Genomic DNA, 16,867 nt, shown 5'->3' with positions numbered 1-16,867 from the left:
AGTTGAGGGTGTGTTCTAGAAATGGGGTCTTGGTGAAGCAACTCTTTGCATAGACTGCTAAGGAATAAGCTGTGCCAAACCTAAGAGTGAATGATCCAGCAATCTTGCATTTGGAATGTATTACAACAGAACATGCAGAATATTTATTTTATAATTACATTTTACTTAAGGTAATATTAAAACAGATTAGTATGCTCTGACCATAAACCAACTAAGCATGTTGGCAGGGAGGGAATGGGGATGGAAGCCCATTCTTCATGAAAGCACGAGGAAGTATATGTAGGAGGGAGGGCTATGATTTAAAATTTTTCCACGGATGATAATCTGTGGAAAGTCAAGAGTTCCTTTGTCAAGTCTTATGCAACAACGCAACTCAAATATGACAAATGAGCATGGCATTATTTCACCTCTTCCCAATGGGTTATTTAAAAATTGCCCTTGAGGACACTTTCTTTTTAGTACGAACAGCTACCATTCACTGAGCACGTACTATGTATCAGTCCTTAAACGAAGAACTTCCTATGCAGTGGCTTGTTCAATTCTCACTCCATACCTATAAGGTACCTGCCATTAAACTAACATTACAAATGAGGAAAAATACAGCCAATTAAGGACATTTTTAATTGAAAAAAACTGAAAAAATTTAACCCAACAAAGATTTTTGTGAAAGCTCTGTTGTGTGGTTCATTCTGCATGAATAAATACACCCAATACATTTAGAACATAAGTTACAAAATAGAAAACCTGAAGGTTATTATTCACTTCATGGAAAGAATACCCAGCGACTGTACTCTGCTAGGTGGTCAGCATGTAACAGGGCTGTTGAGTTACATATATTTAATATACACATAATTTCCCCGGTAAACACCTGCACAAAGGAATTTGCTATTCATCTTGACCACTTGTGAAGTGAACCTATTATCTACCCAAGTGTTTCTAAAATTGGCCTGATCATAGAGAATGACTGAGTGCTAGTTAACTCCACAGAATTCCCAGTCCTGCCCACTGCAGAGTCTGAGCCAGTAGCTCTGAGATGAAGTCTAGGAGTTTGTACATTTAATACATTATCCATATATTTCTTACAGTGAGGTAAGTCTGAGAAACAGTTTGCTGAGTAAAGCTCAGGTTTCTTATTTTAACATCTAAAGCCCTCCACAGTGTGGCCTTAAGACATAGTTGAAACAGCTCCTACAATAGTAACTTATGTTTAAAATTGTCTATTCATTTTTCCCCAAATAGATACTTTCCTCCCTTGAACTGCTCAAGCAGCTCCCTCGGCCTAGAATCTCCTTCTGTCATAAGACTCTGCCCGTCAAAATCTTATTCATCTTTCAAGACTCAGCTGAAATTTAACTCCTCTAAAAGGCTTCCCTGACCCCATGATCAAGATTTTACTCTCCCTCCTATGAAATCCCACAGTTCTTTAACCTCTACTGCAGCAGCTTGTAGAGCGTGGTCCTTGGAACAGCAGCACTGACATCGCCTGGGAACTTGGTAGCAGTGCAAATTCTCAAGCCCCGCTCCAGACCCACTGAGTCAGCAACTGGGGATGGTGCCCAGGAACCTGTTTCCAAACAAGCTCTCTTAGAAGATTCCAAAACACCCTTGAAGCTTGAGAACCACTCCTCTAATGTATTCTATACTTTATTATTGCTTTACTATAGGTCTTAATTTCTCCACCAGAACGTAACGTAAGCTCCACAAGAGGAAAAACGGTATTTTCATCATCTGGGTCCCTTTGCAGTACCAAGCACAGTGCTTTTCACTGAGCACATCACAGTAAGTCTTGCTGAATTAAATTGTGATTTCCTTAGTGTCAAAGTCTGTATGCAAGATGAACAGACTGCAGTACACCAATTTTTCATTTTAATGGTGTTTAATAACCTTTAAAGGTTGTAGCATGATTGATTCAGATGCAGAAACACCAACTGTAAAGATGACTAAAATAAAGGACTGGTTGTTCTTATTTTTCAACAGAGACAAAGCCTCTTAGATTTAAGTTTTTTTCTCTAAGTTTAATACTATGATGCTTCATAAATATTAACTAATAATAACTAACAACCTCATTTTTCTTTACTTCTCTTGTCTCTAAAGCTTTTACACCTAAAGAAAAATTCCTAAAATTTCTTAAGTGGCTTCAAGTTCACACTGTGTCTACAAATAAGTTAGATAATGAACATTGCTTACAGGGCCTATATACTACTTATCAATAAAGAAATTTGATACAACTCATTGGAAAATAACATAAAATAGCTTTTGCTATAGTAAAAGTCAAGATAACAAAGTTTCCACCACACTGAAAAACAAGCTAAGGGAAAACAACAATCTATATTGATTAATGTTTTATTTATTGTTGCTCAAAATTATATAACAACAGGCTTAGACAGCCACTGGATTCTGAAAAATCTCTAGTAAAACAAAACAATATTGGTGAAAATTTATACAATAAATAGATTCACTGAACTAGCATTATTTTGCTTTCACAGAATGCCTTTCCTCTTGTTAAGAAAATATAAAAATGAAATATTAGATTGTTTCCCATTAAAATCCAATTAATAAACATAATTATTTCTAAATGAAACTTAATTATCAGCTCAGAAACAAAGTCACTGTAAAAATGCTTTTCATGAAGTTACAATATGATGGGAAAAAAACATCAGTCCAAATATTTTGCTGCCAAAAAGTCAACAAAGCTGCTCAAATTCAAGAGAAAAAAATCTGAATAATTATGAACTACTTTTTTTTAAAAGCATGCTTTATAATTAGGCTTCTTTAAGCTTTGTCTTATTAATATATAAAGCATTCTTGTTTGTTTTAGAAAATACCATCAAATATTGAAAGAAAAGATTTCATTTCATCAGCTTCATCATTCGGATGATACCTACTGGAGGGAAAAAAGCAAATGTAAAAATAAACATTTTTTTAACACAATTTATTTTTAAATTCACAACAAATAACGTAATAACAAATATAAAATGGGTAAACTTGAAGATTAATAAGAGGTTAATTTATCACACAAACTTCAATATGTATAACCTTGCAGAAAGTCTGCGAGGTGAAATCAGACTTCATAAACTGTGAAAGGTAGAGACAAGTATCTTAGATACTTCTTTAAACATATTGGAAAGTAATGCCACTTAATCAGTGTGTCAGCAGGTCTATACACCTTGACTGTTCAAGAGGAAAGGGAATCCGCTAGCGTTACCCATGAAAGTGACCAGCAGCAGGGGAGCAGACTAGACTTAATGTGACTTTTTCTTTGAACCTGTAGTTATAATAGATGTTGGTGGCTAAAATACAACTTGAACTTTTGAAAATCTCTTCTGAATTTCTCAAGTGACCTTACACTTTATATTTATAATCGGTATTCAAATCAGTGGAAAAAAAAGTGTTTATCAATACAATATAATGTTTTAAATAGTAGCATCAAACACAGGTTCTCAAAAATTGAGGTATTTGATATTTTGAATTACCTCATGAAGCTTAGCTTAACAGGGGTCTAAAATTGTAATGTCTTTAAGTAAATAAAACACATTTAGGTTCTGATCTTTAAAATTAACCAAGGGAAAAAGGAATGCTGAACTCATTTGTAAAAGCTTTAATTTATAGTCTTGAAATGTTTTTAAAGAGTTCTTACCTGAAATCAATTTCCTTTTTATATTCTTCACTGTTTCTAACAAAGCAATCCACCTTCTCAACAAAATTTGAAGACCGTGGTATTTTTTCAGAGTGAGTGAAGCATAGTTTTTCAATCACTGGTGACAGACTTTGTTGTTTTCTTTCTTGTAAATGGATCTATATTTTGGGTCAAATAAACAGCAATTATTGAAAGTTTAACTATCCAGGCAGTATTTAAAAGAAAAATAAGAAGTGCTTCTTCTCACAGTATCTGCAGTTTCAGCTTGTTGAGGTAGTTTTGTCATGGAGGATGCACCAGGCTTGGACATGGCAGAATTTGATAAATAAATATCTGGCTTCTCATGTGATGAAACAAAACTAAAAATCAAAATGAATTATTTGTAAAATATGGCAAATAGGAGAAACACACCATCCTCATTTAGATCATAGGTGATTCTTTGAAAAGTATGACTCAAGTTTATCTTATTTATCCCCCCAAAATGATGCTGTTTCATGGAGAACTTGTGTATCTCCTTTCTTTTACACAAAACAACAATTTACATATTCCAAATTAAGAATACTAGTTTTAAAGGGCTACAGAAAGAATCATTCAATAATTTTCATTGAAATTGAGTCTTATGCTTAATCATCTGTCATCTCGCAGATGGAACATCTTTCCTAAACCCCACTTGCATAACTTTTAGTCTCCTTCCCCTGTTCTGGTCTCACTACAGACAGACATCTCTAGCTATCTTCTCGTGTATAACTGTATACCAGGACTTGGCTTTGACCTTCTGTATTACATTCATTCATTAAAAAACATTTATTATTCACTACCATCTGCCGCATGTTATAGTAGGAGCTAAGCATAAAGTGGTAAACGAATCCTCAGGGAGCTGTCATCTGCAGAGGAGCAGACAATGAATAAAAAACAAATACAATTACAGATCCTGGAGTGATATGAAGAAAATGAACTGAGTAATATTATAGGAAGTAACTGTGTGGAGGCACAAACCCACTTTAAAAAGATGGTCACGAATGCCCGTCTGAGGAGGTGACAATTTAAGCTGACACAGGCTAAAATGTGACAGTCATGCAAGGAGCAGTAGGTGGTGGGGAGGGGGAGGGGAGAATCACTATACTGATAGGACTGAAACTTCCTGTCTTTGATGAATAGCAAAGAATTAAAACAGTAAAAAGAGTATAAAAGGGAAAGCACGTCTCTTGCCCGCAGACACTCAGGTCCCGCAGGCCGTCTTCCTTGCTGCAACTTCTGACACCAGTTTCTCAGAGGCTTCTTGATATGATTCCCTTTTAAACCTACTTATCTTCTGCTGGTCACTTCTAAACTCTCCCAGAATTATTCGTGGTTTTCTAAAGGTGTGATGCACAAAATCGTTCACGTGCCTTGTTTTCTTCCCAGTGTGATTTGTCTATTTTCTCTAAACCCACAGCTTTGTTCCAGTTGTTGCTTCCAATCTGTCTTTTCTGTATGCTCAGAGTTAGAATAAATGAATGGAAATGATAAAAGACAAATTTTAGGCAATATTTTAAAAAGCTATTGAATGATCCGAGAGATCCAAACATGGAACAAGCACTTTGGAGCAAACGAGCTCCTGCTCCCTGGAGCTGTCTTGGCAGAGATGGCATGATTACTTGCCAGTGACGCTGGACGGCTAATCAAGGATCCGGTGGTAGGGAGAACAAATGACATTTAAATTAAGTCTCCCTCAACTCTGGAGTTCTCTGAAATCTATGATTCTGTGGTAGTGATGCTAATGATCAGTCAAATGATAAATAAAAGCAGAACTATCAAAAGACACCACACATTTTGAAGTTTTTAAAGGAGAAATAAATAACCCTTTAGCAGAAAACTGGACCCTGAATAAAAAGGGGTCAGCACCTCTCCTCTTTGGGAGAGCTCTGCTCTCCCTTGACCTCTGCAATCAGGTCCCACATCCAGATGCGTTTACATTTCTGCAAAGACACTTTAAGCTGAACATTTCTAAAATTATTATAGTTTTTTCCCCCAAATGTCTTATGTGTCCTATATTCTCAAGTAATATCGCCACCTGCCCACTTGCCATTTATTCTTCCCTCCTCCTTAACTACCACATCCTACCAACTGCTAAATCTGATCTGAGTTGCCTGAGTACCTCAGAAATCCAGTTCGGCGCCTCAGTTCCTATCACCTCTGCCCTACCTGGAGCGCATCGCAGCCTGCCTTTCTCAGTGGCCGCCATGCCTCTGGTGGTCCCACCCTCTAAAACTCATTCTAAGAGTCACTGCTAGAATGACTTTTTCTGATTAAATTACTTACCCTTTGCTTAAATGGACGGCTCCTCACTGCCTCCTATGGAGGTCAAAAGCTAGAGGCCCCTAGGCTAAATCTGGCCTGTAAGCATTATTACCATTGGTAGGGGGGGGTGCTGCAGAGTATAATCACGTTTTACAAAGAGTAATTGTCAAAATTGAAAAGTCAGACGATATCACATAAATTTTAGATTCTTAGTTTTGGGGGAACATCGGGATATTTGACAACACTAGACTCACATTTCCTGCACAGCAACAACTGGCAGGAGCTGAGTCGTGGCGCTCCCCGTAGACAGGACACTACAGTCAACTGGGTGTATCAACCCCAAAGGCATTTGTGTTTGTGACCCCGACCTACTGGATCCGGCACAGGTATCCAAATGCGGCATTCAAGGCCCCTCCCAGACCTCAGCAGTCAGCCTCGGCGCTGTGGCCACACGGACCACTCTTCACTGACCCTGAGCATGCAACGCCCTTCACATATGCTGCTTCTCCCTGGAATGCCTTAGTCGAATCCCTTCTGCCGGTCAAACTCCCATTCAGTTTTCACTTATTGTGAAAAACGAAGGTTCCTCAGCTCCAGCCCCAGAGGCCGTGATTCGGTAATCATGGCGCCCAGGAATGTGTATTTTTAATATATACCCCTACACAATTTTGATTTGGGTGGTCTGACAACAGCACTTTGAGAAACACAGCTCCATGTTTAAGAGGATGCAGGTTGGCTCATACCTTATTGCTTCTCTGACATCTAATAACTTGATCCCCATCTCGTTACGTATCAAGAGGATATAAAGTTGTAAGTAGTCTAAGTCTAAAACTTGCCTGTTTGACATTTCTGTTTGGAATCTGCTTTTTGATTCTTGGAAGGGTAGCTTACTTTCCCTGGTACTGGAACTCAAAGTGTTTCCAAATCCTATGTAAAGAGATAACATTTGAAACAGAATGCCAGGAAAGAGCTAAACGGAGTTTTTCACAAGTTCTACGAGGGCTCTCTCCAAACAGACACGATAAGGTTAAGGAGGGAAAAGTCTTCTCAAAAGTCAAATTTAATGTGCAAAGAGAAACAAAAGAGCAAAGCTAATGGAATACAAGTACAAAACACACAGGTTAGCTTATTAGTCACTATATTAAAGGGTCTTCAGACCACTATTATTTATTTATTTTTAAGCCATGTAAATGATCAAGTCAAAGTTCATTCAGTATTTTCAATGACTGCAAGGCGCTGATTTCCCTCTGTTATCCATCCTGGGAGAGAGGATCTCCATCTTGCTACCTTGTCTTATCATCAAGATTTTCACCTCTCTGTTTTAGTGAAATAGAGTCAATTCGCCAGTAACTCAAAGGCCTACTCTCGTTATTTTTTGATTGTATATGATTTAAACACAACATCCAATACGTGAGAAGCTGACCTTTTCTACTTTATTTATTTATACCTGAAAAGTCAATATTTCTAGTAGAAATAAAAGTTATCTTTTAATGTTCTTTGCTCACATGTGAAAAAAAGAATACTTCAAAAAATGGAACCTTTTTTTCTTTCACAAGCATTACCAGACCATGTGAGATCCTAGAACGGAGAGCAGGACTGTCTGTTTTATAAGGGAAAATTCAATAAACAATCTGAATTTGAATAGAGCCTTTAACAAGACAAGGAGCTGTAGAATAGAAAAAGCTCGTCTGCTATCTCATCATCATGGAATGACGTTGACCTCTGTCCTTGGGGACGGGAAATGTTGTTTGTGGGAGGGTCACATTTTTAGTTTTGCTAAAAATTATAATCTTAAAAAAACCAAAGCTAATTAAACAAGCACACAAAAAGGCAAAGAAAATTAGTCCCAAAAGCTAAACTGAAAAATATTCAAAGAATTTTTTATGACATTATTTCATGCTAAAATATATATGTTTCAAATAAAATACATACATACCAAGAAATACATTTCATGCTATTTACCTGATGTTTTGGTCTTCTCAGTATCAGCTGAAAAGCTAGTAACTTCTATTAAGTTTTCATCATCAAAATCATCCCAAACTTCATTTCCCAATTCAAAGTTCACATTCAAAACTTCTGAAAATGAAGAATTACTTTTATCTGCATCTGTCAAATTCTGTTTTCCAGGTGCATTAAGATTTCTGTTGAACAGCACTGTGTGATGGGCTTTCTCATATGAAGTTGCAGAACAGGTCCATCTAGAAAGATCTGTCATATTTACGCATAAAAGAGTATAGGTACTTTTTTAACCATATGCACCATTATCTACTGACATATCAAACACATCTTTCAACTACCAGACAGAGGTCTCAAGAAAGCATTGCGGAGTATTATGTTCAACCAATTCTATTTACTATATGACATGTAGTGATTGATTGCTGCACTGAATTTAATTTTCAAGGTATTCTTCTAGACAGAATTAATTTTCCCTCTTAATTCCTATGCAAGAATAATCTTAATCCAAGATTGCACTGTAACAGCTTCTAAAATGGACTTCCTCCCTCCAGCTCTTCTCCTACAAGTAGTAATTGAGTATTGTTATGAAAATACCTTTTTTTATTTTTCAGTTTCATTAGGTAGAATTGATACAATTTGACTGCACATATACAATATATTACAGGTAAATACATATAAGATATATATTGCACATATTTTTAAAATTTATATATATGTACTGCCCATTGTTTCTAAGAAGAGTTTAGAGCTCTAGCTTTTTAAACTTACAGTTATCAAAGGAATAAAGCCAACCACAAAATAAGAACAGAATGCAGTAATCCAATCATAAAGGACCGTCAAATGTACTTACACATATTCAAGAAATCAATCACTTAAGTTATAAATAATATGTAGTTCATTTGTGTCCTTTTTTTAGATTCCACATGTAAGTGGCATCATATGGCATTTTTCTTTCTTTTTCTGGTGAAAATATACACTCATTTTTCTCCTGCTAAAATACCTTCAGTGTTAGCCACTGTTTATAGCATGGGCTTAGAGCCAGACTACCTGGGTGAAAATTCCACCTCTCATTTACCAGTTGGGAGATCCTAGACAAGTAATTTAAACTCTGAGCCAAGTTTTCTCCTCTGCAAAATGGGGGCAATAATAGTACCTACCACATATGATATGGGGACTTAATGCCTTTACTTGTACAGTTGTCCATAGTAGTGTGCTAATAAATGTTTAATAACTGCTTCTTCAAAAAAAGTGTATGTATATGTACTATATGTTTATTATATGTAAAGGATTGTTGCACACAATTTACAAATAATGATAAAATATACAGTATTATTAATTGTAAATTCCATATATCTAATTGATTACCACTGAATGTTTTCATTGAATTTTGCCAAAAACTCTTATATCTGTATCAACCTACAGTTGCAATTGATAAATGAATGTAGTTCTCACATTAATTTGTCAATTCAAATGTTGTTTGATATTTTTGGTGACTTTAATAAAAGTACAACAACAAAGACATATATTTGGACTTCATTCATTCATCCATTGACTTAAGCATTAACTTCTTTGTTGAATTAGATAATAATTTTCAAATGCTAGAAGAACACTCCTTCAGTTTTTCATACTATTCACAATGTAAGGTCAATACACATGACACACTGTTAAATTTAATCTGCACTATTAACATTTTCTCCATTACTTTCTGAAATCTAAACAATAAACAAAACAATACATTAAGCCCTGATTTGTTGTGTTTACTGATTTCCATGGTATAAATAGTCCCACCATGACTGATTTCAAGCTACCAACACGACGCGACGTAACTAAAAGCAAAGTTGGGAAGAAACGGACAATAGCACCCCTTTGAACAGTATTTCCACCACACAGATACAAACAGATGCAAATAATCTCAAGAATACAGATACCAGCAAAGTGTAGCAGAATAATTAGGAAATGGTTAGTTTTTAATATTTATAGCTTTTGTTTTCAATATAATTTGTTTAATTGAAAGCTTACATAATTAAACTTTAATAATACCTGAAAGCTTCCCCCAAAATTTAACAATCATCTCTCACAAGCCAGCATGAGCTTGCTCCAGTGAAGCGAGTTTCCTTCACTTTAAATAACCTCTATCCTTTTCTTCACTATCCAAACTCTTCTCCATCCTTCAACTGTTCCTACAACTCCAGCTCACATTACTCTACTTTTGTACCTTGATACACATACAAGCATTACACAACATGCTATGTTCTGAAAAGAGGAGTAGGTACATATAATAACATATAAGAGCAATGGACATATAATGAGAAGAGGACCGTCTAGCTAGATGGGGACTTGCACCTAAAGAAGGAAGGACTGGAGCACATTTATATGCTGAAGAGAAAGAGACTGACAGTAAGGGGAAGAGGAGAGGGACAGCTGGTCTCCTGAAGCCGGGGGAGGCAGAACTGGAAAGATTAAGATTACAGACGGAGGGATAAGCCTTGAATAGAAGAAGAGATAATTCTTCTTTTAAAACAAATAAAGAGTTAACGATGGGTACAGAAACAGAGAAGTATACAGTTGGGGGGCTAGAAAGCTGAAAAGAGTTCATATATCATAGATTTGATTTTTCAATTCTCCACTGGTAACTGAAGTCAATTTCATTTTATAGAAATGGCATTGGACTGGGAATCAAGAGATACGGAATCTATTTCTGGCCCTATCATTAATTAGATATGTGATTTTGGGCAAGTAATTTAATCTCTTTGAGCTTGGCTCCTTTCACTGTAAAATGAGAAATTGCACAAAGGTCCCTCATAATTTAAATTTTATAATTCAACATGCTTTCTGACATTTTTTCTTCTTTTCTTGAAACTGGAAAACAGATGATAAAAACTGTCATGTTTTTCTTAAAACATTCTTAAGAGCAGTATTTGAATACACTTTAAGTATGTTTTGCTGAAGACTAGTGTGTAAAAAGTATAATTAATATACTCAATTACTATTAATAATAGTACCAGATACTGTGCTAAGAGCTTTACATACATTATCCCATTTAATCCTGAAATCCCTAAATTATAAGCAGATGAGGGAATTGAGACAAAGCGGGTAAGTGTACTATGAAGTCATACAACTACTAAATGACAGAGCTAGGATTTGAACTGAAACAGATTATTTCCAGATGCTATAAATTTAACTGCTATACTATACAGTTTCTTCTTTTTAAAAAGGTTGGGGGGCACTCAGTAAAAGAGGGACACAGTTATTATTGGGGTTTAAAGTATCCAAATGAGACTTTTATAGCATAATACAAATCACAATTGGAATAACGGGTGGGAAAGAAGTAAAAGTTGAAAAGCTATGTAAAGACAATGTGAAGGTAAACAGAATGCAGAATGAACTCTGGTGTGGAGAAAGGCAGGGAACAGAGCAGCCATACAAGGAATAAGTTAGAGGGCTACAGGTTGAAGGGGGATAAAACCAAGGGAAGTTGACAATCTTACAATCTATCCACGTTGTGATGATAATCAGGCTTGGGACAAAGTGGACAAAGGCTCTGATACTCTAGATGTGATCAGGGGATTTTTCTTGATCTGATATTGGGCCTAATGGCTGCCATGGTGTCATAAGAGGTGGGGGGTGCTCCAGGCCCTGCCTAAGTAGGATCTTAAATTATGGCTAGAGAAAGCATAATGCGAAAGAATGAAGGAAAGAGTGGCAACAGAGGTCAAAAACAACACACAAATGAAATTGTGTTAAAAAAAACCCACCAAGCTTACCATTTCTACATAGACAGTCACTTGAACAAAAAGCTCTATGGCCAGAATTATTTCTCACACGTTTTAACAGACTGGCTGTTAGTAGCATGACCCAGAGCAATGGTGTTATTAATGGCAGGATCTGGAGAGATGATGAATCAGGCCCAAAGCTGAAGAATTTATGTGCACTATCTCACTAATTTAATGGCAGACATAGCAAAGCAAACCAAGCTTACAAGCCAGCTACATCCCACAGACTAGACAACAGTCTCGCATTATCACAGAGAGTGTAAGAACCACAGGTTTAAGAACTGGAGAGATACTAGAGGTCACCCAATTTAATCCTTTAATTTTAAAGATAAGACTAAGGTCAAAGAGGTTAAAAAATTTCCCAAGGTAACGCAGCTATTTTGTAAAACTGGACTAACTTTATAAACACAGAATTATTTTAAATGATTCTAAAGAAACATAAAAGTAATAGTTCAGCATTTTAATACTTTGCATATCCAAAGAACCCTTGTAATTCTCAGCTTTCCCTCATATTACCTATAAATTACAATCGTCAGTGCTATGTAGGTAAAGATGTTTTACATCTATGACAGACCCAGCAAGACCATCTGAAATTAAAGACCCAAGAATTCGAACTTGGTGCAAGAATTGGCAAGAAAGATGTTGCCGAGTGAATGATCACAATAATTTCAGATGCTGGGTTTTCGATAACATTGCTTGTCAATCCAAAGCAGTGATAAATTGTATTCTCTCTCAAGTCAACATCAACAGTAACTTACCTCTGTCTTGATATGAAGATGGTTCTCGCTGTTGACCTTTTGCATACACCTCACGCCGAGCCCTCTGCTCCATCATAGGCACCTCAGGTGTGTTTAAATATTCTGACCTTTATAAATAAAACCATAAAAATGTTAAAGAAGATATTAAAAATTAACCTGACTTTGAAAACTACTTATTCATATAAATGGAAAAAAACTGCTTCATCCACTCAACACTTCTGTGATAAACTGTGCTAGCCTGACTAGTAAAGGGTAAAGACAGGTGTTTAATGGAAGTGACAACTATTCAGTCATCTTTACATGCCCCTAGTAGGCAGAGTTCCGCTACCTGTGTGTAGCCTTAAAAATCTATGGCTAATGCAACTTGCAGTTAGATAACAAAACCAAGGATCTCTTGCAGCAGTGTTGGCATCTATACTGATCGGTCAGCGGCTGTTCTGTCCTGGCTGTTCAGTGTATTAAATGTCATCCCTGCATGTAAAATGCCTTTATCTGGAAGGGAACTTACATAAACTGCTACCTTTTAGGCATCACAATATGGGAAAAGAATGCTGAGATGTCATTAGGGCCCTCTGCTTACCAGGAATATGAGCTTTGCTTATCTCATCTACATAGTGGGATAAAAATATCTTGGTTTATGAGCCAGGCCTTTGTGAAGGTCAAAACAAATAATATACGAAAGTGTAATTTTAAAATTATAAAGTATTTTATAAATTTGAGGTATTATTAATACAGAGTGGGCCCCTAAATGGGAAAGATTAGACTTTACACACCAACACAACTTCTCTTTCTAAAGTATACTCTCGCCACCTGGTAAGTTTGGAAGGCAGAGAGAGCCTGAGGGCATGGCACACAGGATGGGTAGTAAAGTACCCTAGGACTGCAGAGTTCTAAATAAATTTGGGGTACGAAAGACTAGAAAACTCTTATCATGTCACTACTTCACTACGGAGCTAAATGATTGCTGTGATTTAAAGGAAGCCAGTGACCATCTTTCTCTGAATAAGTGATTATCTGGAGGATCAGACAGGTTATGATGAATATTTTACCTTAGATATTAACATTATATTTGTACCTTGATATACTGGGAAGAGAAGGTTTTGGAGTAAAACCAAACTCTTTAAGGTTCACACTTTGAGATTTATTCATCTGCATCTATTAATGAAAAAAATACAGTTCAACTATCAATTTCACATAAATACCTTTTAACAAATGAGCCAGACAGCAAAATTCCTGCTGAGACATACAGTCCCCAAACCAATAAATTATGAGAAACACAGGCAAATTCTCAACTCAGATCTCCTTCTCAGGCCCTTCTTAAACACTGACATTCTTCCCGGCTCCCCTCACTAGGCCTTCTTCTCTTCTCACTCTACTCAGTCAAAGGTCTCCTTTACTCTCATGGCTTCACATACATCCACATGTGAATGATTTTCTAGCTCAATTCTCTCCTGATTTTCAAATAGCTATATCCAACTGTCTATAGAACATCTTTACCTAGACATCCTGTAGGCCTCAAAATTCAGTGTTTCCTCAGTGATCATGTCTCTACTCCTCCAAATTTGCTTTCCCTTTAGAGTACCTACCCTAGTGAGGCCCCTCTTTTTTCCTGGTTGTTCAAGCAGAAGGCTGGGCACCATCTTTAACAACTCCTGCTTCACCCCTTATAACCAATTAAGCACCAAGGCAGCAGATTCTACCTCTGAAAAATATTTCAAACCCAGCGACTTCTTTCCACTGCTACTGCCACTACACTAGGCTAGGCCATCATTTTGCCTGGATTACAGCAAAATCTCCCTAATGAGTCCTTGTGTTCCTTTTCTATCATCCTCTAATCCATTCTCTACGCTGCATCCAGAGAGAACTTTGTAAAATGCAGTTCTGATCATGCCACTGATTAAAGCCCTGCAGTGGCTTCCTAGTCCTTTTAGGATAAAGTCAAATCCTTAAAATAGCAAAAATGTCCTCATGATGTAGCTCCTACTTCTCCAGTCTCATCTCTCTCCAACCCCCTACTTGTAATTAAACTCCAGATGGATCGTATCACTTCTGTTTTTAAAAAGATCTCTCTCTCTCTCTCTGTCAGCTCTGGCCCACTGCATATTCCCTGTATCTTGAAACACTTTTCTCCCCCTCTTCACCGCCCCTCTGGTACTCACCTCGGCACACCTGGCTTATGCCTTCATACCCTTCGGGTCTCAATCATGCTTATTAGGAAGCATTTCCTGGCCTATCAAGTGTGGAGTGAGTGTACTTTCTACATAAGTTCCAGTTGTCTTACACTTCTGCCACAGAATCACTCATCACACTGTAGTGAAAAAGCCTCTTTACTTATTTGTATCCTTCACTCAACTGTAAACTCTGTGAGGATCACAGAGGGACGAAAACTATCTTATCACTGTATCTTCCACACCTACTACAGTGCTTGGCATATGCCTGGTACTCAATGAATATGGAAGGAAAGAAGGAATAATATGGAATGAATCTGAAAAGAAGGAATGAAGGAAAAACTTGGGCTACTAAAAAAGATTATCTCAGAAAAGGTGGTGGCCATTTCAAACTGCAAGCTTCTCCATGTGTCCCAATATTCTCCTTGTCTTAGCCTCATGACTTAGAATCGTCTTTCTTATAAAAGCCCTAGAAAAGAAACAGGCACTCTGCCATTTCCTAGGTTCTGTTTTGTGGCCCAATCAATTATTTTGCCCTGAATACGATGACTCAGGCCTAGAGTAAGTCTGCTAGTGACTAGCTTGTCAACCAATAGGAACTCCCACTGCTTCATCACTTGAAAGGGAGACTCATCCAGGCACATGGATCAAAACCAGCTTCAGACTTTCCAGCCCACTCCCTCACAGACGGAGCCACGGAAGGGCAAGAGTGTCAACCACTGAACCAAGCCAAGAGCTGCGTATCCCTCCCCGTTTCCCTCTTCTTTGGTCAAACAAAACAAAACAAAACAGAAAAGGCTAATGAGGGAAGGGGCTATATAATTATGCCCCAAAAGTGGATTTACAGATTAATTAAAAACTATAGTATCTTTTCCTATAGAAACAATATTATGAATAACAGTCACGTTCCTAGTCAAGCCTTCGCTGTAACTCTAAAGTACACTGTGGATACCTGCCTAACTGATACACAGAATAAAGGACTATCCATGTACATTTAATTACAGAACAAGGGATACACGTTATTAAAACTAACCTTTAGACGTTTAACTGGAGGAAGAGATGAAACAGCATCCCTGCTTCTTAAATCAGATATATATGATGAAATCGTTGACTCTTTCATTTCTGACTTCTGTGCAACTCCAGTCTTACCTAAGAAAACAGATTCTAGATTCTTTAGGTTAAACTTTAGTATTGTTCATATAAAGCCAAATTTCTTCAAAATTTCTAATCTAATATTTACTTTTTAAAAACGTTGCCACAAAAGAAAAACTTATTTGAGTTATAAGCTGCATGAAATAAATATCATACACAGATAATCAGGGTATCATTACTATTCATCAAAGAAATTTCAATTTTTAAAACTTGAAATAAACTTGTTTAATGGGACTCACAGCAGTCATGTCCACATGTATGTTTATTTTTACAGTGATGATTACATTCGCGGTTCCCAGGTTTTTTGCAGGCAGTCATTCCTAAATTAATATAAGAAAAACAAACCTATTTTCACTATGTCTATTGTTATGAGTTTAATTATAATTAATTTTTATCCATTGCCTCTCCTTTCTGGCAGTACAAAGAGATGATGATTTTCACACTCTCTCCTAATCCATTTAATATGTATTTTTAAAAAGATATTTCTGATAACAGTTAGTCCCTGCCCCACTATTAGCCAGGTTCCAGCTTTTCATAAGAAGCACCTTGAGCCACCTATAAGCTTCTCTTAACCCCCTGATATAAATAGAGCCAACTGTCATAGAATCAGTTAACTCTTGCTGAATGAGGTAAGAATGCAAGTGGAGTTTTGAAAATTTTTTTCTGCTTTATACTTAATACCGAAGAACACGGAAAGAACAAACCTCATGGCATTTTGATGGCACCACTGACAGCAGCTAGTAGACAGGACACCATACGTATTTAATAAATGTTAGAAATAGTGCCTTAGGGGTATAAGAAATTTACTATATGATTCATAGAGAGACTGCTTCCAGCTTGACCCCTCTAAGCTAGAATTAATATATCCAAATATGTAGTTTACTCTTCATTTATTTTATGTAAGTAGGCTTTTTCTTGATTTAAACTCTCACTAGTGACATGGAGCAAGCATGTGAACCGGCCCCTGAAGGACAGGCAGGATCTGGACAGAAGAAGTGGGCAAGGGGATGTTCCAGGTAGAGGGCATAACATCCAAAGGCAGCAAACCACAGGCTACAGAAACAGAAATCAGTTTATTTTTGCTGGAGCACAGATTTTTAAGAGAGCTAGAAATGTTGGGAGACTGTGAAGAGCTCTGAAAAC

At 36.8% G+C, this 16,867-nt stretch overlaps 1 protein-coding gene across 7 annotated transcripts in view; it reads right to left on the bottom strand.

Annotated features, from left to right (window-relative positions):
* Positions 1 to 2,329: 2,329 nt before the first annotated feature.
* Positions 2,330 to 16,867, bottom strand: part of HFM1 (helicase for meiosis 1) — an 80,544-nt gene continuing 66,006 nt past the window's right edge. For 3 of the 7 annotated variants that reach the window (XM_072968235.1, XM_072968238.1, XM_072968241.1), the window contains 9 exons: positions 15,964 to 16,044; positions 15,606 to 15,721; positions 13,480 to 13,559; positions 12,405 to 12,511; positions 7,880 to 8,125; positions 6,754 to 6,844; positions 3,885 to 3,996; positions 3,638 to 3,795; positions 2,330 to 2,884 (listed from right to left, as the gene is read on the bottom strand). In XM_072968235.1, the coding sequence (XP_072824336.1) occupies positions 2,815 to 2,884; positions 3,638 to 3,795; positions 3,885 to 3,996; positions 6,754 to 6,844; positions 7,880 to 8,125; positions 12,405 to 12,511; positions 13,480 to 13,559; positions 15,606 to 15,721; positions 15,964 to 16,044 (1,061 nt within the window). In that variant the 3' untranslated portion in view covers positions 2,330 to 2,814. Of the gene's footprint in view, positions 2,885 to 3,637; positions 3,796 to 3,884; positions 3,997 to 6,753; positions 6,845 to 7,879; positions 8,126 to 12,404; positions 12,512 to 13,479; positions 13,560 to 15,605; positions 15,722 to 15,963; positions 16,045 to 16,867 lie in introns of those variants that run through there. The other 4 variants (XM_072968236.1, XM_072968237.1, XM_072968239.1 and 1 more) reach the window with 4 other exon arrangements.

Source organism: Vicugna pacos, chromosome 9, assembly GCF_048564905.1.
Source record: "Vicugna pacos chromosome 9, VicPac4, whole genome shotgun sequence".
NCBI lineage: Eukaryota > Metazoa > Chordata > Mammalia > Artiodactyla > Camelidae > Vicugna > Vicugna pacos.
The sequence above is the reverse complement of the archived record's forward strand: the minus strand, read 5'-3'. Positions and strand labels throughout refer to the sequence as shown.